At 47.9% G+C, this 25,000-nt stretch overlaps 1 protein-coding gene across 3 annotated transcripts in view; it reads left to right on the top strand.

Annotated features, from left to right (window-relative positions):
• Positions 1–25,000, top strand: part of tln2b (talin 2b) — a 97,380-nt gene that overhangs the window by 60,803 nt on the left and 11,577 nt on the right. For all 3 annotated transcript variants that reach the window (XM_080842352.1, XM_080842353.1, XM_080842354.1), the window contains 24 exons: positions 1,224–1,432; positions 2,070–2,189; positions 2,905–3,102; positions 4,060–4,199; positions 5,147–5,240; positions 5,587–5,676; positions 5,833–5,955; positions 6,366–6,509; positions 6,963–7,124; positions 7,360–7,500; positions 8,292–8,473; positions 9,764–9,896; positions 10,165–10,266; positions 10,455–10,625; positions 10,895–11,041; positions 12,185–12,286; positions 12,478–12,597; positions 13,768–13,914; positions 15,701–15,867; positions 16,584–16,767; positions 17,851–17,976; positions 20,891–21,007; positions 22,222–22,407; positions 24,921–25,000. The exon at positions 24,921–25,000 is cut by the window's right edge and continues 28 nt beyond it. In XM_080842352.1, coding sequence (XP_080698478.1) covers positions 1,224–1,432; positions 2,070–2,189; positions 2,905–3,102; positions 4,060–4,199; positions 5,147–5,240; positions 5,587–5,676; positions 5,833–5,955; positions 6,366–6,509; positions 6,963–7,124; positions 7,360–7,500; positions 8,292–8,473; positions 9,764–9,896; positions 10,165–10,266; positions 10,455–10,625; positions 10,895–11,041; positions 12,185–12,286; positions 12,478–12,597; positions 13,768–13,914; positions 15,701–15,867; positions 16,584–16,767; positions 17,851–17,976; positions 20,891–21,007; positions 22,222–22,407; positions 24,921–25,000 — 3,385 coding nt within the window. The remainder of the gene's footprint in view (positions 1–1,223; positions 1,433–2,069; positions 2,190–2,904; positions 3,103–4,059; positions 4,200–5,146; positions 5,241–5,586; positions 5,677–5,832; positions 5,956–6,365; positions 6,510–6,962; positions 7,125–7,359; positions 7,501–8,291; positions 8,474–9,763; positions 9,897–10,164; positions 10,267–10,454; positions 10,626–10,894; positions 11,042–12,184; positions 12,287–12,477; positions 12,598–13,767; positions 13,915–15,700; positions 15,868–16,583; positions 16,768–17,850; positions 17,977–20,890; positions 21,008–22,221; positions 22,408–24,920) is intronic.

The raw sequence follows: 25,000 nt of genomic DNA on the forward strand, positions 1-25,000 counted from the left end.
CAGGAATGATCCTTTTGAAAGTGACCTTTGACATTGTGTTTGTCCCCATTAGAGTGATACGTATGTAAGTAGCTAGAAAGAAAACAATGTATGCAACAATGACCACTTTGTGTGTCACACAGATTATTGTCAAATGCAGGTGAGACTGCATATTTTACTAGCCAGGATTCTAGATTTTAAATATTAGGGATGTATGGTATATAAAATATTGTGTAAATGAATAAGAACCATATTTAGTACATGCCCTGGTCCATGGTCACGCTCCTTACAGTTAGCGAGATGCTCACTGTAGCAAAATAATTAGTTTCAGCTTCTCTATGCTTCACAAAATGCAGTCCTTCACGCTTTCAACAGGGAGCTGTCTCACAGTTTCCCCTTTTTTAAAGGAACTGAAGCCATAGCAACGTCTGCAGAGCAGCGCCTCACTCCCTGACGCACGGAGCCTTGCGTGAATCAGATAGAGATGAATATCCGGAGAGTAGCCGTAGAGATGTATCATTTAATCAGTGCCAATGCGACGGCAGAGCCGCTCCCTCACTTTACTCAGTCCTGACAGCTCCTCGTGCCGAGCCCCAGCCATTTTTCACTGTCTGGCCTGCTCTCTCGCAGGAGTTCACCAAGACGGATTTTAAATAGCGTCTTCTAACAATGAGCTGAGAGGAATTCTCGGGGCCTGCCGCCTCTAAAGGGCCTAGGGTGCCGACCGCTCCTCATTACTCTTATTTTCACTAGATTTAACATACCATCAGCAATTGGCTCTACTCGGCTGGATAATGCAATTTGGTGCAATTTGCCATATTCCCCCTTTTCTCTCTCCTCTCCCAATGCGATAAGGAAAGGCCGGATGCCGCCTGCTGCACTCGTTTGACTATCTAACTCATTTGTTTCAACAATGGAGGCATTATTGCACTGACACGGCCCTCGTTACAAAGGCTGGAAATGGCAGTCAGGCATGTTTTTAACACAGCGTATTAGCTGCTCTGTCTGTGAATTCACTCCAAATATCTTGCTGTCCAAAAGCCACTTAACCTCAGGACACAGAAAGCTGCATTCAAATGTGAGACTACAGGAGCTTTTTAATGGGCAGCATCACAGAGGTGAATTGGTTATTATGTCTGCTTCTTTGTCATCAAGGCTCTAGTTATAGGGTTTCTTATGACTCACTGTTAACGGATATATAAAGCCCATTTCAAATGTTGTGTCTCTGTGGCATGAAATCATAGGTGTGGCGGCTAGGGAGACGGCCCAGGCGCTGAAGACTTTGGCCCAGGCAGCACGAGGGGTGGCCGCCTGCTCTGTGGAGCCCCAGTCCGCGGCAGCCATGTTGGATTCAGCCGGCCACGTCATGGAGGGCTCGGCCGTGCTGATCAACGAGGCCCACCAGGCTCTGGTCTCCCCTGGCGACGCAGAGTCTCAGCAGAGGCTGGCACAGGTGAGGAGAACTACTGTCTGATAAAGAAACCTGCACAGCTGTGAAGGAGCTAAAAATGCCATCCCTCTTGCTGATTGAATTTACATGGCGAATACAGAGTGACATGATTGATTTCTATCTTGTGGCCACCGTAATACTCAGCAAACAATTTAGAGGAAAGAGTAGTAGTAGTAGTAGTAGTTGTTGTTGTTGTAGTAGCAGTGGTAGTTGCTTTAAATATACAAAGGGTCTTAGTCACAGCTGCAGCCTGCAACACCGCATTCTCCCGTTTCAAAGCAATTAGCTCTTTTAGAAGTTGCCATTCTCCATAAAAATGGTGCCATCCTCTGCTGTATGCGGTTGGTGCTGCAGCCTGTTCCTGTTTCTGAGCAGTGTCAGAGCTGCTGATCTGCTGCAGGCCCCTATGGAATGGAACCATATTGCTCGGCATATGTCCATGACAGTGGCAAAGATTAGGGACACAAATTTGAACGCAGGGCTGTCATTTGCATTTTAGATTCCCTGTGCCTTTCCCTAGGACATTGTAAAGTCATTAGTGGTATACTGACATTTCTTTGCGTGTGTGTGTGTGTGTTTGTTTGTGTGTGTGTGTGTGTGTGTGTGTGTGTGTGTGTGTGTGTGTGTGTGTGTGTTTCAGGTGGCAAAGGCTGTTTCCCACTCCCTTAATAACTGTGTGAACTGCCTACCTGGTCAGAAAGATGTTGACATGGCCCTCAGGAGTATTGGAGAGGCCAGCAAGAAGCTGCAAGTAGACAACGTAAGTACTCTTTCCCCACCTGCAAGGATAACAGGTATCAGCTTTAGAGTGTGAAGAAGAGACTGCAGTAAGAACAGCTTGTTCCCAGGTGTTGCTGTCTGAGTTCATCACCTGAGAAGGTGGGGAAGTGTGTTCTGCCTTAGGTGTCAGATATCGCTCCCACCAAAAGGGGATGAAGGTCTTTCATTTTTACATTATTTATAGTGGTGTTCCCTCAGACAGGAATACAGGAGATGAAACTAGATCGTAGCTCATGCCTTGGCAGTCTTGATAAATGTGATCCATGCATGTGAGTTCTGGCAGACATCGTAGCTTTGGCAGTCTTATCCTTTTGGTAGATCTCTCATTTTCAGGTGATTTATTCTTAGATTACATAAAAGGTTTTGACAGCCTAGTAGCCATAACATGTACACAACATGTACACATCTCATCTTTCGCTGTACTGACAGGCAGGTTTCTCTCTCTCTCTCTCTCTCTCTCTCTCTCTCTCTCTCTCTCTCTCTCTCTCTCTCTCTCTCTCTCTCTCTCTCTCTCCATTTCTTGATCTTTCTATTTTTGTATCCATCCTTTTCATTATCGACTGGTTCCCTTTTTGTATTTATTTGTTTGTCTGTCTCTCCTCGTTTCCTTTTCGGATTCCCCCTTTCTTATTTAATCTCTGCCTTTCTCTCCCCCCCCCCCCCCCACATCCCTCCATCTTTCGCTCTCACTCCAGCTCCCTCCCTGCTCCAAGTCTTTCCAGGAGGCTCAGAGTGACTTGAACCACACGGCCGCAGAGCTGAACCACTCTGCTGGGGAGGTGGTCCACTCCTCCCGTGGCCAAAGCAGACAGCTGTCTGAGGCTTCCGGAAAGTTCAGTGAGGACTTTGATGAGTTCCTGGACGCAGGCATAGAGATGGCCGGGCACACACAGGTACTGTGTGTGTGTGTTTGTTTGTGTGTGTGTGTGTGTGTGTGTGTGTGTGTGTGTGTGTGGGTGAGACACACACACACTTCACACACCTTAAAATGATTTGTTATTCATGGTCATGTTATTCATAGATGTATAGTCTCATGGATTATCTTGAACAACATTTCCCATACTCCTTCTGAAGATTTATATTATATATTCTGTAGATATGACTTCTGTAGATGAATACACTTGACAGAACTGGTTTCTAGTTCATCCTGTATCTGGGAGCATTTTTTGAGTTAGAGATTGCTTTCTTTGATCGCTTGAAGCACCCTGTAAAGCTACCATCAGTCCCAGTCAAAGTGTCTTCCACCCGCTCCATACTTCCTGACAAAAGCATTCAGGCTTATTGATTAGTTTGTTAATTAAAACCTTTTTGGCATCAAATGTGTTTAGGCATGCAATTGTCCCAGAGTGCACTAATACATAGTGAGATCTTTTGATGATCTTGTTCTGCTCATATTGCTCATTAATTTGGACAGATCATCTGGGGAAAGGAGTTGATGTAGCATGACGCCCAACGCTAAATCAGTTTTAGAGAGGGGAGGAGGAGGAGGAGGAGGAGGAGGAGGAGGAGGAGGAGGAGGAGGAGGGTGTGAGCTCTGCCAGTAAGGATACGGTTGGGTGTCGGCAATTAGGAGGGTTAAATTGTGGCTCATGAATCAGATGGGGCTTCTTGTTGTTTAGTTGTAGCTTGGCCTGGCGACCACTTACATGACGCTGTCTCCAGTTAGTGCTACTTACTGAAGGAACTCGTGGTGTGCAGTACCTGCTGTTGCAGAACATGAGCCAATCTGCTTGCAGATTTGTACGTGTATTCCTATTCAGCCAAGAAACATTGTTAAGTGACTCTCTCTCATGTGTGTATGTGTGCGTGTGTGTGTGCATGTATCTACACGCTTGTTTTTTGTCCCATAGAGAAAAGACGACCAGATCCAAGTCATTAGCAATCTGAAGAACATCTCCATGGCTTCCAGCAAGCTGCTGCTGGCTGCCAAGTCCCTCTCCGTGGACCCAGGAGCAGCCAATGCCAAGAACCTTTTAGCGGCTGCGGCCAGGTGAGGAGGAAGCCGCCCGCGACTCTATATCCCTGACCTGTAACTCCAGTTCCACTAATTAATCACAAGGCTGGTTTGAAACGCTGCCGTCTGAACACGAATAGCAGCCGCCTCTCTTTCTCCTCGTCACCTAAAAATATCTGCAGTTCACACCTAGTCTGGATACGGTGGCTAAGAACGCGAGTGAGGATGAATCTGGGATGAGGGGAGAGTGGTGCTTAAATGTTCAGTCATCCTAGGTTGTTGTGATTGTTACGCACCTGAGACAAAAGCTCCGTCTGTGTGTCTGTGTGTCTGTGTGCCTGTGTCTGTGTGTGTATGTGTCCCTGTGTCTGTGTGTGTGCCTTTGCCTGTGTGTGTGTTTGTGTGTGTGTGTGTGTGTGTCCGTCTGTGTGTGTTTCCGACTGTCTGTGTGTGTGTCTGTGTGTGTGTGTTTTGGGGGTTGGGGAGGTTTTGTGGTGGGATGTACAGGAGCAGTGGAGCAACTTTGGCCACCCCCCTGGGCAGGAGTTGGCAGGCAGGGGCTCCCCCAGGGCTTCAGGCCTGACTGATTCCTCTCTCCTTTTAATGAGGGAGACGGGGATGGAGGCGGAGGCAGAGGCTGCTGCAGCAAGTCTACACACACAGACTCACACTCATGCTCACACTCACATTCACACTCACACACACACACACAGGTGTCATAGATTCAGATCAGCTCCAGTAGAGAAGTGACTCAATGGTGTGTGTGTGTTATCATGCATAGCTAACCAGCTTTTACCACGTGTAGGTGTTATCAGCAAGAGCTGAGACTGGCTCTGTTCTGCAGTGTGTGTGTGTGTGTGTGTGTGTGTGTGTGTGTGTGTGTGACAAAGTTGTCTGATTGTGTATGTCTAGGGTAAAATGTTTGTTATGTGTGTGTGTGTTGTGCTTGGCTCTGAGGCTGCTCTGTCTCCCCTGTATTTCAGAGCAGTGACGGAGAGCATCAACCAGCTCATCTCCCTGTGCACCCAGCAGGCGCCGGGGCAGAAGGAGTGTGACAACGCCCTGCGGGAGCTGGAGGTACTGGCCCTTCATACATGAAGCCTGCTCCTCTGCTCTGCACTTCTCTCCTCTCATCCCTCTCATCACATCACATTCACTCAGTGTCAGACCTATGTCTACGGCCCTTACAAGACCCTCTGTGCTTCTCTGATGGCTTTATGGATTATTTCTATTCCACACACTGACACCTGACTTCACTTTATACCCAAACCTCCCATAGCTGCCTGAGAGGAGAGAAGTTTAAAAAATCTCTTTTGTCTGTCTCTCCCTCCCTTCACTTTCTGATTTCTTTTCTCTCCTCCACTCTCTCTTCTCTCCTTTTTCCTCTCCCATCTGTCTGTCTGTCTGTCTGTCTCACTCGCAGGCGGTCAGAGGCCTGCTGGACAATCCCAATGAGCCAGTCAGTGATCTCTCCTACTTCGACTGCATCGAGAGCGTCATGGAAAATTCCAAGGCAAGGCTCCTTTTGTCCCCCCCTTCCCTTTTAGGAATACCTGATGTACTCTGTCAGTTATGTGACGGGGAGCTGCATATTTAAGATGACAGCTGAGAATCTAATGGTACATATTTCCCCTCTCCTGCTGCTGCTGCCATTCCCACCACTGCGCAGGTCCTGGGGGAGTCCATGGCCGGGATCTCACAGAACTGCAAGACGGGAGACGTGCCACAGTTTGGTGAGAGCGTGGGGGTGGCCTCCAAAGCCCTGTGTGGGCTGACTGAGGCAGCAGGACAGGTGAGCACCTTATCGAGGGTTACCCGGCCCAGACATACATCCTCTGCCGAGGCCTGGCGTTACACCAGTTCCACTCTGTGCCGGCCCTGATGTATGCACTGTACTGGTGTTTCCATCAGGCCATACTGTTTATCTCTCCAGTCCCTCTTTCGCTCTCTCTCACACACACACACACACACACACGCATCCACACACGCTTACACACACACACACACACACACACACACACACACACACACACACACACACACACACACACGCACACACACACACTCGCTCTCTCACCTACAGACACATTCTTTCTATTTTCTATCCCTCGTTTCTCTCTCTGTTGGTGTGGCTTACAACCTGTCCCTGTTTGCATCAATGTCCTACGAGTATTAATCCTCCACCCTATTCCCAATCTGCAGGCCTCTTACCTGGTTGGAGTGTCAGACCCCAATAGCCAGTCCGGTCACCAGGGGCTAGTGGACCCCATCCAGTTTGCCAGAGCCAACCAGGCCATTCAGATGGCCTGCCAGAACCTGGTGGATCCAGCCAGTAGCCCCTCACAGGTGAGGATGAGGAACACACACACACACACACACACACACACACACACACACACACACACTCTCACACACACGCACCAAAACTGTGCATACCTCTTCAGTCACAGTGTGACAGTCAGACATGAAAGTGCAGGATTAGAATTATAATGGTGACCTAACCCATGAACACAAGACTATGAGTTCTATATGCAGGTTCAGGAGTCGTGCTAATTAGCTAGTCTTCTTAGTTGACAGGAAATACTGGAGGGTCTGATGATCCCTCTGTCTCTGCTCATGTTTTTATAACAACTGTCTTCATCTCCCAGTTCATAAAGTTAAGCTTGTCATGGTTGAGATGGTCTAAAAGCCAGATATGATGTAGATGAACGGAATGTGACCTCACTGAATCACACACACACACGCACACACACTTTTCTTTTTCTTATTTTTACCTTTTTCATCTAAATCCGTGGCCAGGTCCTGTCTGCGGCCACAATCGTAGCCAAGCACACATCAGCCCTGTGCAATGCGTGTCGCCTGGCCTCCTCCAAGACCGGCAACCCCGTGGCCCGCAGGCAGTTCGTCCAGTCGGCTAAAGAGGTGGCCAACACCACCGCTAACCTGGTCAAAACCATTAAGGTAAGGAATAGGCCCGCATAGTATGTGTACTCGTGTTTTAAAAACTGCATTTTGAGCGACAGACTTAATTTTTATAGCTGACTAAAAAAACAGAAGAATTCCTTTTCAGTTGATTGGTCACATTTCATTTCTAGTTGGTTTAGTCATGTGGCTGATTAGGCCTATGGCATGTAGTCATGTGTGTGTTGAGACGTATGTAATGTAATGTAAAGTAATGTAATGTATGTCCCTCCAGGCCTTGGACGGGGATTTCTCCAACGAGAACCGCGAGCGCTGCCGTGTGGCCACCAACCCGCTCATCGAGGCCGTGGAGAACCTGTCCACATTCGCCTCCAACCCCGAGTTCGCCAGCATTCCTGCCCAGATAAGCAACGAGGTACAATACTTTTCACCCTTAGGGCCTCTGAGTAATTGCTCTTTGCTTTGTGTTTCTGTGTTTCTGTGTGTGTGTGTGTGTGTGTGTGTGTGTGTGTGTGTGTGTGTGTGTGTGTGTCAGAGAGTGAGAGAGAGAGAGAGAGAGTAGGCCTGTCTCTTTCTTACCCTCTCTCTCCATCAACTTTACAGAGCTTTTGAATTAGCATTTAGTTACGCAAGGTTGCTTGTTTAGCCAACATTCTTTTTTTTCATTGTCCATGTTCAATAAAATGGACCCCCAGGCTTCAGTGCTACAGTGGATTTTAACGAAAAATTGCTGACTAGTTTCACTGCCTTTTCAAATGGGGCTCCTTGTGCTGAGCCAAAACAAAGCGATTCCTAGTAATTTATTTCAGAGATACGAGAGACCTTGGCCATTAGCTGTAGCCTGCAAACGAGAGGCAATCACTCAAGGTGAGTGAAAGTCGGCCAGCTTTTAGAGAGTTTTAACGCTCCTCGCCTTCTTGAGGATTTTACTACCTCAGTCTGTTTGGAGGGTGGCGTCAGAGCGCAGGTTTTCCAGATTTCTCAGGACAGCTGTTTGGTGGTGTTAATCTAATCATCAGGGGAGGATTTGACAACCTCATAAAAACACTTTGGGTATTTTTAGGACAATGCCCTTGAACACAAAACAGTCCCTCTCACGCCTTTTTTATGGTCTATTATGATTTAGGTTGAATCCTATGGTTAGCGGAGCTAGGAAGTGGCATCGTCTCATTAGCACTCTCTTATATTGTTTTCATCCAATCCCAGGGCTCAGCGGCCCAGGAGCCAATCCTGCGCTCTGCTCGCTCCATGTTGGACAGCTCCGCCTATCTGCTGGAGACGGCGCGCTCGCTCATCCTCAACCCCAAGGATCCGCCCACCTGGTCAGTGCTGGCCGGCCACTCCCGCACCGTGTCCGACTCCATCAAGGGCCTCATCACCGCCATCAGGTACGTGCAGAGCTGCTGCTGCTGTTGCTGCAGCTTCAGCCCCTCTCTCACAGGCCTCACAGACCCCCCTCACCTGTGTGGAGTCATTGATACGTGCGCCGTGACCTCTCCTCTCCTTTCACATTCACCTCGTGTAGCGGCAGCTTTACTTCCAGCCAAGGGGATTCAGTCAGCCCTCCTCTGATCCTCCCATAAGCGCTGCCATATCTTACACCCCCCGCCCTGACTCGCCCTTCCCTCCCCAGCACTGTGCTGTGTATCGGCAGCATGCTAATGTATCAGTGGGTGTGTTCCCATCACTCAGCAGAAGGGCCCCCCGGGCGCTGCTGGTACCGATTAGTGGGGCGGACTGACGGCACATCAGTTCCTTTGCCCGTGCGAGGACCCTCCCGGGGATTTCTGGGTGGAGTGCCGGGGCTGATTTGAGATCAGGTGGACGTGGCCGTGCTGCATGATTACAGCCCGGCTGGACCTGAGTGTGTGCCAATAGAGTCAGCACTAAGGGCTGGCTGGGCCGTTTGCCCAACTGGCTGCCCTCCAGAGCGGTTGTCCTTCTCTTCCTCCCATCCAATATGCACCTGATCTATACAACCCTGGGTGTGTGTCTGTGTCTGTGTGTCTGTGTGTGTAAGATAGAGTGATGTTGTGTAGATGCGTGTTTTTGGCCTTCCATCCACACGTGTGTGTGTGAAGGTATGATTAGCATTGGTGTTTGTGTGTTTGCATCTGTATTAGTGTGTTGAGTGGGTGTGTCAGTGGGTACGTCTTTGTTAGATTGTGTTTTTGTGTATAAGAATGTGTGCAGAAGCCAGAAATGCCTCTAATCTTTCATCTTCAGAAGCAGCCCAGTCTGCACCCCTCCTCTCTCCCCTCCTCTCTCCCCTCCTCCCCCCGTCCTCAGTGCAGTCTGTGCCAGATCTGGGTCACACTTGCTCCTAAGTCGGCCACAAGCCGACATATTATGACTGAGTAGGCAAGGTGTGTGTGTGTGTGTGTGTGTGTGTGTGTGTGGGTGTGTGTGCGCATATGTGCCCATTAAATTGACTGATCATTATTAATGTAATCAATTCACATTCCATCTGCGGTTTCCCAACCGACCCATAGCAGATCAGCGTCATGCAGAGTGTTTGCTTGCTAGGATCCATCGTGTGATCTTTGTAATCTTTGATTACTGAACGCTTCTCGACCAGCAGTTGCATCAGGGTTCAGTGGATGTAACTAACACCAAACTACACCTCCTTCTTCTCATCTCTCCTGCTCTCTCCTCCTCCTCCTTGTTTGTGTCTTCAGAGACAAGGCCCCGGGGCAGAGGGAGTGTGACTACTCCATCGACAGCATCAACAAGTGCATCAGGGACATCGAGCAGGCCTCTCTGGCCGCCGTTGGCCAGAGCCTACCCAGCAGGGATGACATCTCTCTGGAGGTGAGTTGACCAGCCAGGGGGGAAGGAGGGGGGCATTTGTAGTTGCTCATCGATTGCCACTTGGTCCCAACTACTGTGCAGCATGGCCAAATGTTTTGATGGAGCCCGCTCAAACTTCTAACTGAATCAGAAGTACGAATGGATTATGGTTACAAAGGAGAGCGGAATTACACAAAAAAAAGGATCTCATTGCACTAATGAGTGCTGTGTTTTTCTTTTATGTCAAGCAGCGAGGCTGATGATATTTCCTGCTAATCTTTCCCACCAGGCCTTGCAGGATCAGCTGACGTCTGCTGTGCAGGAGATTGGCTACCTCATCGACCCTGTCTCCACGGCAGCCAGAGGAGAAGCCGCCCAGCTGGGCCACAAGGTCAATTACCCATCATGCCTTCTCTAACCGCCCTAAAATTGCTCCGCTGGCAGTTTGTGATCCAGATTTTTTTTTTTTTTTTTTAACACATTTAAAGTTCTGTGTATTTTAAGTGCAGTCCTTTATTGAGTTCCTCTCCAACATAGTTGGGATAGTCGAGGTGACCTTGTGGGGTTTGTTTGTTCCAGGTGACCCAGCTGGCCAGCTACTTTGAGCCCCTCATCGTGGCATCTGTCGGGCTGGCGTCGAAGCTAATGGACCACCAGCAGCAGATGAACATCCTGGACCAGACCAAGACCCTCTCTGAGTCCGCCCTGCAGATGCTCTACGCTGCCAAGGAGGGAGGAGGCAACCCCAAGGTGCGGCATGTGTTTTTATATTTATTTATATTCAAATGTTACAAAAAGGAGTTATTCAATGTTCTAATATGAGTGTTGACTGTGGATCCATGGTGTAGATTTTAAATATAGTCCTTGTTGCAGATATTTGGACTTCATGGAAGTGTGTTTTTTTGCATTGGGTATGCAGTGTGTGTGTTTGTGTGTGTGTGAGCGCGTGTGCGTGTGCGTGTGTGTGTTTATCCTCTAATCGTGACCTCTGTGCTCCTGTTGTGTGTTTGGCACCCCAGGCGGCCCACACACATGACGCCATTGCCGAGGCAGCACAGCTGATGAAGGAGGCGGTGGATGACATCATGGTGACCCTGAACGAAGCAGCCAGTGAAGGGGGCATGGTGGGAGGGATGGTGGAGTCCATCGCCGAGGCCATGGGTCGGGTGAGTGTGCGCCATCCAAGGGTGGTGTTTACTTAAAAACAAGTGTTTGGAGGGCGTTACAAGAACAACTGTTCAATAATGTATGAACCAGAGAGATAGGACAAATAAGAGGAGGGAAATGTTGCAAGTTTGACCAGGAAGGCACCCTGGTCACACTATTTTTCACAAATCTCACAAAATGTGTCCTCTTTCTTTAAGTCCATCATTACCCTCAGTATGAGGTTTGGTCCACTGTAAACCACCAGAAATGACCAGCACAGCTTGTATGTAATACTCACTGACCACCCAAGCTGCATCTGAAACAAGCTCATTTACTCCAGATCCATGTCAAGCCTGGTCCTGAACTAAACCAGATCTGGTCCAGAGACGTCCCCTATCGGAGAAAATTGGAACCAAGAAAAAAAACTGTAGCTATAGCCTGACGGAGGCTCATTGTTGTTGAAACCTCGAGCGGCAGCCCCTTGTGTTGTGATAATTATGAAGCAGCTTTCCGTCTCTGTGCTGGCGCTGCTCAGCCTGGGCTCATCAGCCTGTTTGGTAATTACACAGGAAATGAGGGCTCCTTTATCTCCCACTGATATCTCTGCCCAGCACATCATGTTGTCAGGGCGGGCTAATGCAGAGAAATGACAAAACGGTCACAATATTACACCCATGGCAACGGATCCCACTGAATGGACTGAGGTTTTCAGAGGCTCTCATGTCTTATAACAGCGACACATGAACAGTGTCTGAGGAGTGTTCTGTTTGCATGTGATGCACCGCGTGCTGGAAGGGTGCAAGGGGCATCGATGCCATGTGGTGCACGCCCCTGACGCGGCTCGAGTTCACCTTATCTGCACCAGATCAGGGCCGCATCAGGGCCGCGTCCCCTCTGGTCACGCGCTCTCTGGCCCAATTACATGTAGAATTCCCCTGCGTTGGTAGTCACTTCGGCAAGAAGTATTTGATTGACAAATCAATGATTTGATAGATCATTTTAATTGATCTGTCAGTTTATATGAAGGCGTTCATAGTGAACAGTGCCTGTGGCCGTGAGTGTGCTGTGCATATGGATAACGATGGTGGAGGAGAGTGTGGACTGTTCAGTGTGTGTATGTGAGGGGGCAGAGAGAGTTTAACAGGCTGTGTTTATGGGTGCAGCTGGGCGAGGGAACTCCCCCCGAGCCCGAAGGGACCTTTGTGGACTACCAGACGACCATGGTGAAGTACTCTAAGGGCATCGCCATCACAGCACAAGAGATGGTGAGCATCTGAAACTACACCTGTGTGTGTGTGCTTGTGTGTTTGCATGTGTTCTCCTATACATGACTAACAGCAATGATCTGTTCTCTTTGTCTCTTATCTCTCCCTCTCCATCTTTCCTCTCAACCACTGTCTGTCTCTTTCTTTGTCTTTCATTGTCTGTCCACTCCTACCCCCTCCCGTGTCTCCAGATGACCAAGTCTGTGACCTGTCCAGAGGAGCTGGGTGGCCTGGCGTCTCAGGTGACAGTGGACTACAGCCAGCTGGCCCACCAGGGCCGCCTTGCTGCCGCCACCGCTGAGCCCGAGGAGGTGAGGATCAATGCGGCCTGTCTGCTCCCCCCTGCCCCCAAATGCTACTCTGTGGAGCTCAAGAGGGGCTTAAGTGCCAGTTGTACGATATTGATCGCCACCTCCCCCGTGTGTGTGTGAGGTCTTCTCAGAAATCTAAATCGAAAGATATCGGTCGTTTGAACACGTGGGAGAAACTCCTCGTAACGCGTGCATTTCTTGTCATGTTTCACAATTATGTTTATATAAGGTATATAGTTAGATTGGGACTCAAGACAAGGGCATAGATTAGGACGCACAAATTCTCCAGAACCTTGGCATTTTGGATGAATGTCAGCTGTTCAAGTAAAACACATTTCCCTTCGATCTCCTTAAAGCAGGGAACAGCATACAATATGAGTGAGTCTCCTCAACCACAGTGTTTGATTAGGGGGGAAAAAAGTGTGAAGTCAAGTCGACATCCTATTTTGTTTCGTTTGTCACCTCCGAGAGCATCAGTCGGCGTACAGTCTATGTTTAATCCCCTCCGCTTCAGTCATGTCGCTGCCAAGTGTGAACATGCAGCCCTAATAGCCGCCCGCTCCGCTCACTCGTTCACTCGCTCCCTCGTCAATACCTCCTTTTACATAAGCAGCTGCTGTAAAGCCCCTGTTGCCATGGCAACGGTGTACCCCCACACTCACAGACTCCCTCACACACACATACACACACACACACTCATACACACACACACACTGAGGGTGAGTCAGTGAAAGCCTATGGCGCGGGTTCAGAATGAAGTACCACCCACCCAGGAGTCTCTGAGGCTTCAGGAAATGAAAGGTGTAGTAGCCAGCCTCCTACTCACCGGGGCTGGGCGGGCGAACATCAGATATACCCACAGATGTATGTCTTCCAGGCACGGCATGGTTGTGTGCGCTGATAAGAGCCTGGAGCCTGCAGGGGAGGTTGGGCGAGCTTGTCCGATCAGGAGGACAGAAGGAGAGGGGCAATGCCAGGAGAGGCCAGCTGAATAGATTATGTTTTTTGTAAGTGTTTGTTGAGGGTGTTCAATTTTTTTTTGTAACATCCAGTTGATATCCAAGTCTTCTTTTTCTCTCTCTTTCTTTCTTTCTCTCTCTCTCTCTCTCTCTTTCTTTCTCTCTCTCCCTCTCTCTTTCTTTCTCTCTCTCTCTCTCTCTGCTCTCTCAGGTGGGTGGTCAGATTAAGTCTCGTGTCCAGGAGCTGGGTCACGGCTGCATCTTCCTGGTCCAGAAGGCCGGGGCCCTGCAGATGAGCCCCACGGACAGCTTCAGCAAGCGGGAGCTGATCGACTGCGCCCGCACTGTCACGGAGAAGGTAGGACTCCTCTCGAACACACACACACACACACACACGCCCCACACTGCTACTGAGAGGGTAGAGGAACACCACACTCGTGCACCGTCCCTAATTGGATGGGACATCGGTAGCTGAAATGTATTCTTTGTTATTGGAGGAGTGTGTAATTGCAAGTGATGTGATAGCATCTGCACGACAGGTGGTGTCAGCTCCAAGTGTTTTCGCCTGAGTTTCTGTAATGCTGTCGTTATAGGCAGCATTACAGGATACAAGTCATTTAGGTGTTAGTGAAATGAGAGAGTTGAGCTGGTGCCAGGGCAGCATTATGGACTCCATGACAGGTTTCCGGTAATGGGAATATTATTGCATTACGAAAGCCTCTAGCCTCTGAAGGGAACAGGTCCACAGGTTGTAATCTCAGACAAACCTGTGCATTGTGCACTGAGAGTTGGGACAGAGAGTTGTCCTTGTCTGTGCACTCAAGCAGGGGCAGTTGTTCAGATTGTAGTATCTTGTTTTAGTGCTACGTCTTAGCTCATGTGCTATCTGTTGCTGTTTGAGCTGACTTTGATTGGACAGGGGAAAAGTGAGGTGTAACATCCTTGTCAATGTGCCGTGTGTGTGCCATGGCTGAAGAGAGAAGTATAAAGAGGGGTGAGAGCTGGAGCTGGTGCTGTGATGGCGTGTGAGATATTCCCTTGTTGCTTTGTTTAATTCCAGCCCCGGCCTTTAAGTCATTTCTCAATTTTATAGGAAAGGGAAGAGCGCACAATCTCATCACCTCAGTGTCTCTCCAGGGACGGCTCGTCTGTGATGGGCCGCAGATATTTCCGTGTGGCCTTTCATGTTGTTGCCTCACTCCACTAAGCTCTTTTAACTCTTTCTTCTTCTTCTTCATTCACTCATCAACCCTGTGTAATGCTTTTTTCTTTCCTTTCTATTCTATTCTTTTCTTTCCTCAAATGTTGTCTCTCCCTCCATTCCATCTCCACTCTGTCTCTTTCTTCCCTTCTCTCTCTCCCTCTCACTCTCTCTCCCTCCCTCCCTCCCTCACTCTCTCTCTCTCTCCTTCCCCCCCTCCCTCTGTCCTCTCCCCCAGTCTCATTTTCTAAATGTGTTTGTGTAGTGGGCTCGACACTAATGCACTCTTACCTTTATGCCTCTTCTGCTGTCAGCTGCCTCCCGTGCCACATTTGTCCCCCCCATCATCTCTTAAGTGCATCTCTCTCTTTTACCATCTCCCTCTTTCCTCCCCCTCCCCCCCTCCCTTTTACACTTAATCTCTTGCTCTCTGTGCAAATATGAGGCTTTGATGGCAGATAGGAGCCGATCAGAAAACGCAGATAATGATTGCATTAAAGATGTGCATGTAATTCAGTCTGTCTGTGATGCAGAGATATGGCCCGCAGTGGAAAGCCACCAGCTGGTTGTTGTCCATCTGGTTTTGCTGAGGGACAGAGCAGGGGCTTACCTGCGTGATCCGTCACCAGGTTGATGTAACAGTGTTATTGTAACACATAAGCACCTCTTCTCTCTATCCAATCCCTTGACTTTTACCTTAACGACTTAACCATCGCTACCGTGGGATCGGGTGGCTTTAATGGCTAAGATAGAAGACCGGGCTAAATGTCAGAGGGATTTTTAAGTGTGGCGTGGGCTTGATTAGAGAAACCACTCACTTTCTTTCTCTCAAACGCTTTTCTTTGTTTCTGTCTCTCCATAACTATTAATTTCCCAATGGTCTCTCAACTCAATTCAACTTTCCACATAAAAACTTGTTTAACTTTATCTCTCCCTCTCCCAGGTCTCCATGGTCCTCTCAGCTCTTCAGGCTGGTAATAAAGGCACCCAGGCCTGCATCACAGCTGCCAGCTCCGTGTCGGGCATCATCGCAGACCTTGACACCACCATCATGTTCGCTTCAGCAGGAACACTCAACCCTGAAAACGAGGAGTCCTTCGCTGACCACAGGTAAGACATGACACACACACACATACACACACACTCACACACACACTCACACACACACTCACACACACACTCACACACTCACACACACTGACTGATGCACATAGATATGCACAGAATATGCATGCACGCAAACACACCAAAACCTAGAATAACAACAGATCAATAATCTTGGAATAGATCACTTACAGCACAAAACCACACACTCACCCACGCACTCCTCCCAGAGAGGTCCAGAGAGGTTAAGTATTTCATAGGTTCACTGCACTTAAAGGATATGTGGCTCCTGTAAAGAGCAGACTATCAACATAGTGTACCAGTTTGTGCAAGAGGCTAAAACGTACTCTTCCCAGCTTTAATCTTCTCTCTATTCCTAGACATCCCATTTAAGTTCATCTGAACATTCCCACTCAGACATCACAAATGAGCCTGATAAGATTCAGAATACACAAGCGCCCTTGTGTTTGGGGCCGAGTGCCTCGGTTAGAGTCTGCTTCCCCTCCCTAACGTCCAACGTGGGAGTGAGCTGCCCCTGCTGGCCCTGTCCTGTTCGCCCTATAAGGACAGCTGAGACCTGACGGAGGCTGTCCTCCTCTGCACCAGAGAAGGGGCTAGATTCCCTGTTTAGTTCCCCGATCTGGTCCGACACTGAGGTGGACCCATTGTAGAGTTGAGTACTACTACTTTAAGGTATCCCGTTTTCCTGCCCCACCCCCCAGGGAGAGCATACTGAAGACGGCCAAGGCCTTGGTGGAGGACACCAAGATGCTGGTGGCAGGGGCGGCCTCCAGCCAGGAGAAGCTGGCCCAGGCTGCCCACTCCTCGGCCAAGACCATCACCCAGCTCACCGAGGTGGTCAAGCTCGGGGCGACCAGCATGGGCTCAGAGGACCCGGAGACACAGGTGACTGGGCAGGGTTTGGGCTTCAGCCCTCTTTCTCTCCCTCTCTCTCTCTCTCTCTCTCTATCTCTATCTCTATCTCTATCTCTATCTCTCTCTCTCTCGTTCTCTCGGCTTCTATCTCTGTCTTCCAATTTACATAAAACTCTTTGTATTCCATATGTTAAACTCCACATATATTATGTTCCTCTTATACTATGCTCTCATCTTTCAGAGACTCTCTCAAGCTTTATTTCTCTCCTTCTCTCTCTGTATCCGTCTGTCTTTCCCTCTTTCTCTGAGTCTTTCTCTTATGAGTTACATACTTCACCCAGAGCTAAAATGGCGTGCTTCTCTCTGGTAATCACCTTCATATGTTTGCGTGTCTAGCCTCATCTCTCAGAGGAGTCCACAGTGCCCTCTCATTTCTGCCGGGGCCTCCCGCTGCTCTCCTGCTTCTCTTTCTGCCAGACTACCCGTTTCCCCCAATCTAAAAATCCTTCAGTGTCCCAGCAGCAGCAGCAGGAGCCAACAGGCGCTGTATAATCTCGTGTGTCCCCCCCCTCCAGGTCTCTGTGTGCCATTAGGCTCCACTTTCTCATAAGAGCGGGGCCTGAGGCGACCGTAGGGAGATAAGGTCTCATTGTGCCACTTGTATTAAACCTGCAGGGTCTGTGGCCGGTTAGAGCGGCTCTGGGTTCCCGTGTGTGTGTGTGTGTGTGTGTGTGTGTGTGCAAGTGTGTGTGTGTGTGCAAGTGTGTGTGTGTGTGTGCCAGTGTGTGTCTGCACGTGTGTGTGCAAGTGTGTGTCTGTGTGTGAGAGCTTTTCTCCAGTGTCCGTTTGCAGCCTGCAGGTGGTTTCAATAGAAGGCGCTATGGACAGGACGGTTATTGATGTTTGTTTATTTGTTCTTTTCTTTCTCCTTCTCTCTCCCGATGCTTCTCTCCTTTCCTCTCCCTGCTGGACCCATTATATCACTTCTCTCTTTCTGTCTCTTCTCTCTCCCTCTCGCTCTCCCCTCTTTCCTTATCTTTGTATACCTTATTTTCTATATCCCTCCCTCTCTCTCCCTCTCTCTCACTCTCTCCTTCTCTCTCTCTCCCTCAGGTTGTTCTCATAAATGCAGTGAGGGATGTGGCCAAGGCTCTGGCCGAGCTCATCGGTGCCACCAAGTGTGCCGCAGGAAAGCCAGCTGATGACCCCTCCATGTACCAACTGAAAAGCGCTGCCAAAGTAATTGCCCTCCACAACTACCTCTCCCCCGCACCCCTCGCGCGCACACACTCACACTCACACTCACACTCACACACACTCACACACACACACACACACACTCACACACACACACACACACACACTGAGAGAGGGCCCAAGTTGAAACACGACGATGATGATATCTTTACGTGTATTTGTGTGTGTGTGTTTGGCTCTGTGAATATAATTGTTTCTGTTTGTTTGCCTGTGTGATGGCAAGCTTTCTCTAGACTGCTACCCTCTCTCAGTGCAGTGAGAAGACCTCTGGCAGCGCTCTGACACCTGTCATTATCACACTGCTTGTTGTTGAGCCTGTATGTGACAGCTGGACAGTCAATCCCAGCCATCCCTCAACCATGCTGTGTGTGTGTGTGTGTGTGTGTGTGTGTGTGTGTGTGTGTTGTGTTTTGTGTGTTGTTTGTTTTTGTGTTGTGTGTTGTGTGTGTGTCAGGGTTTCCACTAAGATTTTTTTCTTGTCATCCTGGTGTCTGAAAAATATGTATTTTACCTGACATGTAACTCTTACTGGTGCATGGTTGATAAGGCAAGCATAGAACTAAGGAAAGAAACCAAAGTGTAGCTTTTAAATGCACACTTTTCAAGCACTCTAGGAGGAAAAGGAAAACACACATACATTGGTTACTGTTGCCAGCAATATCGTTGTGAACCCATATTTGTAGCATAACGAATTTTGCAAGATATAGCCCAGGCTACAAATACACAATATTATTATCAAAGCACTGGCACCACGAGATAAATCCTAAATATTATTTATTTGTCAACAAACCGAACTGCCTCAGTGAAATGAATAAGCATATACTTCCCCTTCTTAAGATTATAGGCTATTAACCAAACCCAGAGAGCTACTGATGTTTCCGACAGATTACGCCCTCCTCATACAAATTTGATTAGCTAATCAGAATGAAGCGTCACGGAGAATGAAACGTGATTGGATAAAATCCCCCATGCTGTTTAATGGGAGTTGGGAGCTGTCTGATTTTGTGACTACATTAATTAATCAGTGAAATAGGATAATAACAGTAACGATATCATTTATTTGCTTTGGTTAAAACACAAATGTCCTGTTTAAGGATATGTTTTATGTTTTGTATGAGAATTTTTAATGGACATTTTGACCAGCAAGTTCTTTAATACCAGCTAACAGAATCCCTGGTGTGTGTATGTGTGTGTGTGAGAGAGAGAGAACTGACACTCAGTGCATGAGCACATTGTTTTTCACCCTGTGTGTGTGTGTGTGTGTGTGTGTGTGTGTGTGTGTGTGTGTGTGTGTGTGTGTGTGTCATAACAAGTCCATGACTTGGGGGGGTTCACTGAGCAGACCTTGATCTTGACCTTGAGTACAGAGGCAACACAACTTAAGTGCTTCCTTATCCTCCTCTTTTTCCTTATCCTTCCTCCTCTTCCCTCTCTCTCTCTCTCTCTCTCTTTCTCTTTCTTTCTCTCTCTCTCTCCGCACTGCTGTACCCCCTCTCCCCGTCTCTCTCTGTCTCTCTCTCTGTCACACACTCTCTCTCACACACACATGCGGTCACACAGTCATTAACTTCCCTATGTCTGTCCTCTCTGTAATGGTGTTGGTTGGAGGGCTTGCATATCCAAACTCACTCTCTCTCTCGCATCCTCTTCCCTCACAGTCTTCTAGAAGCACCCCTATCTCATTGCCTTTATTCCTGCCTTGAATTAAATCTATGGTCCTCCTTTAATTGTGTTCCAGCGGAATTGAATACCTACCCACCCCCTCACACACACACACACACACACACACACACACACATACACACACACACACACATGCCTTTCCTAATCCTTGCTACAGTTCAGTGGTTTTACCAGAACTCCCTTAAAAATTCATAGATGAAACTTTCCTTATTAGATACACTTTCACCAGCAGCTTTTTAATCTAATTAAGGCTGGGGGGCTGGAGCCTTCTCCCAGATCATTTTCATTTACTGAACATATGGTGACCTGTGGAGTGACCCCCCATACTACACACACGCACACACACACACTCCTCTTGGGTATAGTCATCTTGCAGGTATGTGCGCAGTGTTCTGTGACCGATCCCCCACACTTCCACTCTCCCATCAATTTGCCTAAAATGGCTGACCATTCTCTACACAGAACTATGTCCATGCCATGTGCATGAAGCGCTCACCACCAGGGAGGCTTTGGAGAGATCACCTCAAGAGTTTGAATCAGTTTTTAATTTTTTATTTGGCATTTTTCTGTACATTTGACCTTAGTTCAACTAGATCAGGTAAAATAGAGTAATGCGTCGCTCTTCTAAGGTAGCAGCCCTAGCCTGTGTTCTCTCAGCGTTGCATCCATCCAAGATAAGGCCTTGCACTCACAGGAAAGACGCACTGATGCCGTTTAAATTATTCATAATAGCCTTTGTGCGTGCAAGCCATATCTTTTATAGGATTCTTCCTCCAGGTTCAGCACCCTGCTACCACAAAGGCGTCTTCTGAAAACCATTATCAGGTTGAGCACGGGCTGTTGTTTTGACAGAGGGACTGAGATTAATATTGTTACGTTAGGCTCAAACAGTGCAGTCAGCCACCGAGCAGACAGCACCAATAGGCTTTTGCTAAGAACATTGAAGGTAATGGTCCATGTACAGCTGACATTTGAGTCTCGTACTCCAGTGCTGGTGTGTATTATTAATCTGGAGATAACCATAGGGAAATTCTCTTCAGCATAGATTGGAACAATTTGATGGTTAACTGAGTTTCAAAATGTCTACACCAATGCCTTGTGATAAAAAGGCCATTCAATACCAGCATTTTGCATGCATACCCTGTACCCTGGAGTCAGCCTGTGTCCTTCACGATGGTGTTTGCCTTTTTCCTTCTCTCGTCCTCCTCCTCAGGTGATGGTGACGAATGTGACATCGCTGCTGAAGACGGTGAAGGCTGTCGAGGACGAGGCTACGCGTGGGACCAGAGCCCTGGAGGCTGCCATCGAGTGCATCAAGCAAGAACTGACTGTGAGCGCTACGCACTATAACACACACACACACACACACACACACACACACACACACACACACAGTCATACATACACATGCTCTAGGCCACACGTGGAACTCTCCCTAGAAGTCACCATAAAGCAAATGAAGCAGTAACTGATCTAACTGATTCCCTTGTGACCTCTCTTTCTCTCTCTCTCGCTTTCTCTCTTTTTCTCTTTCTCATTATTGATCTTAGTCTCTCTTCTAGCCGAATTCTCTCACTATTATCTCACTTTATTTCTACACACACACACACACACACACACACACACACTGCAAACACTCAGACACCCATTGCATCACATTAAATAATACAAACTAAATCAACAATCATATAACAAGTACAGGTAGCCCTAGTATGTAAGCATCACAAACATTTTTAGAGTTGAGTTCGTCGTGTGTTGTGCTGAAATACTGATGAACACCGTGTCCTGTTACTAACCACACTGAATACACCTTTGGATAAGTCAGAGGGTTATTTTGAAATGAGTGTGTGTGTATGTGTGTGTGTGTGTGTGTGTGTGTGTGTGTGTGTGTGTGTGTGTGTGTCCATGAGGAAATGGAGACTACCAGGCGATCACTTCACTGCTGACCCCTGACTGTATCTGTATACCAGAATCCCTTTGGGTGATTTAGGCCACTTATCAAGCTTGGTGTGATTGAACACTCGAGGACCAGGGAGAAGAGAGAGGAGACAAGGGCAAAGAAAGAATGCAAATGTTTGGAAACAGCGAGAGGGAGGGTGAGGGAAGGGCACAGACCGAGAGAGAGAGAGAGAAAGAGAGAGAGAGAGAGAGTCATTATTGGTCCAGGGTTTACTCGCTAACACTTATCAGTGTTTCTTCAGGAGGCAGTAGTCGGGTGGGGACGTTTTTGTCGCGGCACTGTGCGATCGAAAGCCAAACAAAGCTCTGCTCCGTCAGGCTCATTAGTGCTACTCAGTTACTCCACTCAAGTGGAGGAAGCCCTCGAGACCCACAGCCCCTGCTAGATACACGTGTGTGTGTGTGTGTGTGTGTGTGTGCGCAGTGTTCAGAATTGCACCATTTCCTGCTTCATTACCGCTCATCAACTCTTTGACAGCATGCATGATGGGAAGGGAGAGGTGTGATGCCGACTAATGTGGAATTTATGAAATATGTATGTGTAGTATTTGGCTGCGATCATATATGCGTGCCCCCTGACTGCAGGTCTTCCAGTCCAAGGACGTTCCGGAGAAGTCCACCACCCCAGAAGAGTTCATCCGCATGACCAAGGGCATCACCACGGCGACAGCCAAGGCTGTTGCAGCGGGAAACTCAGCCCAGCAGGAGGATGTGATTGCCACTGCCAACCTGAGCCGTAAAGCCATCTCCGACATGCTCACCACCTGCAAGGTGTTTGTTTGTGTGTGTCTATTGTGTGTTTGTATGTGCAAAGATGAGCTGCCAGGATATCCTCAGCCTATCCCCAGCTGTGTGTGGGTGTGTGAGTGTGTGAGTGTGTGTGTGTGTGTGTGTGTGTGTGTTAGGGTGGCAGCCCTGAAGCTATCTGTGCCCTCACAGCCACCTGCAAGGCGTTAATCCATAATTTTCTGCCAGGCTACACACACACACACACACACACACACACACACACACACACACACACACACACCTACCTCCCAGTGACTGACTTGGCTCACTGGGTATTCTGACTCACTCCACCTCTCAATGTCACGACCAGCAAAGTCACCAAGTTCCTTTTCACCAGCACAGCCACAAAATGATGCCATCTAGTGTCCATCCTGGGGCCACAGTGGCCATTATTTTCCCGAAAGCTCTATTTTATGTCTCAACTCTCTCACTGACATGCAATGTCATCCTTAATTGACATATGTGGCATATGCTATGAGTGTGCTGGTTGGTAACAAACCCAGCTGTCCAAATGATGCGCATCAGTGTGTGCCATCGGAAGATAGATCAGGTACCCAGAATCAGGGAAGGTACAAGACCAGCACTTCTTTGAGCATGGACACCATTTCAGCAGCTCTTGGTAATAAAGGCAATTCATATTCTGACCTCATAAAATGCAGTTAATGTGAACATTACTTGTGGGTCCAAAAAGCAATGCATTTTAAAAACATTATAACTCTCTTGCCCTAGTATTAAGAAAGCTACAGCTAATTAGCTGTAATTGGTTAAAAGTGTATCAGCAGAGAAGAAGTTGGTCCCATTGGTCAAACACCTGTGCCTTCTCCTGTGCGTGGTTGAGCTGTAGTATTGTTGAACCGCAATATCATCATGTCATCCTGGTCTGAAGTATTAAACAAGCAACTCAAATGGGCCACAGGTTGTGGTTTCAACTCATCAATATGATGACCGTTGATAATAGCATTTTCAATGGTGTAGTTGAGAAGCTGGCTGCTACCTTGCTTGGAGACCTCAGCTATTACCCTGAGAGTGTGTGTGAATAATTGAATATTGGTTAAAAGGTAAATCTATAGCATTAATTGTAAAGAGCTGTGCGTCCTATGAGAACCTGCAAAGTGCTTCATCAAGTGCAACACAATTCAGCGCAACTGTTTGAGAACCAAATTGTCTAAATGCCACCTCACGGCCTATAGCTTGTTCTCTGGTCCAGCCTGAAAAGGTGGTGAATGGAGTGTGAGTGTCAAGTAGCCTGATGGTCACAATCTCTTTTGCCAGACAGAGGCACTCAGGAAGACAGATACTGACACCCACAACTCTGAAACCTTATTACAAAGACACTCAGAGGCAAGGCGTCAGTGTAGATGGAGATGTCATTGCAGGCAGACCAAAAGGCAAACCGGCTTAACCAGTCGCTACAGAGCGCTTCATGTATCATACAACAGTATGCTCCGGTCAAACTATTTATTGATTGATTGGGCGAGATACATTCTGTGAGTGAAGATATCCCTTCCCAATCTCAATCGGACTTTTCGCCACTGAAGATCATTCTGCGTTTGATACATTTCAGCCATTAAATTCTAACATCAGCATTCCATACAAGTAGCCTCTCTGACTAAACCTGGCTGCAGATAACCGTATTCATTGCTTTGCAACACTCAATACCGAACACTTCGGATGGAAGATTCTTTGGGGGGCATAGAGTGTCTTCAAACTCAGCATTACTACTGTATAAAAGCAATATGACATTCAGAGCAGTAAGGATATCCTTTACCTTCATATTGTTTAAAAAAATCTCAGGCCATCATTCTGTCATAATTGTTATGCAAGAAGTCTGCCAGAGTGTCTGCAAGAATCTCGAGCAATCAGTCTGCCTGCCATCATCCTTGACCTTTAAGGTTTGGGAGCAACCCTTCTTTACTGCAGAGATGGCTTGGCTCATGGAGCTGAACAGGTCCAGGTTTTGATTTATTATTTATGGGGAGGAAGCTCACTCCCATTACATTTTATTAGTAGCAGTGTTCATGTTTTCACCTTTCTCCCATGACTAAAACATGACACTGACAAGACGTACGGGAATCGTTGAAAAGGAAGATGTTAACTAAGTCTACTTCTTTTGTAATCAACAAGACGAGAACAAGACATCCCTTCAAGAAGAGAGGGAATGTAGACTTCAAAATTACATTTATCAACAAGGCTAAACCTTAAATAAATTAGCTTGCATTTCCTTCTAAATTCTGCTTGCCTGTGTGCACATGGCATGGGGGCCTTTGTGCTACTGGTTCCCTGTTCGTACCTTCCTTCCCTCTGGTGAAATAGGATGAGTGTAGGCAGTCAGTGGCTGCTGGTCTTCTGGCATTCTTCCTAGCTAGTGCCCACATGGCTTTAATCCCATGATCCCAATGCATTCTGTTTAACACTAGACTAGACAAAAAAAAAAATCTTTTAAATGACTGAATGTGACTAAAATGTATTTTGTGTGTGTCTGACCTGCCCTATAGCAAGCTGCGTACCACCCAGAGGTCAGCGAGGATGTGAGAAACAAGGCCCTGCTCTACGGCATTGAGTGCACCACCGGATA

This window comes from Sprattus sprattus, assembly GCF_963457725.1.
Source record: "Sprattus sprattus genome assembly, chromosome: 7".
Classification (NCBI taxonomy): Eukaryota; Metazoa; Chordata; class Actinopteri; order Clupeiformes; family Clupeidae; genus Sprattus; species Sprattus sprattus.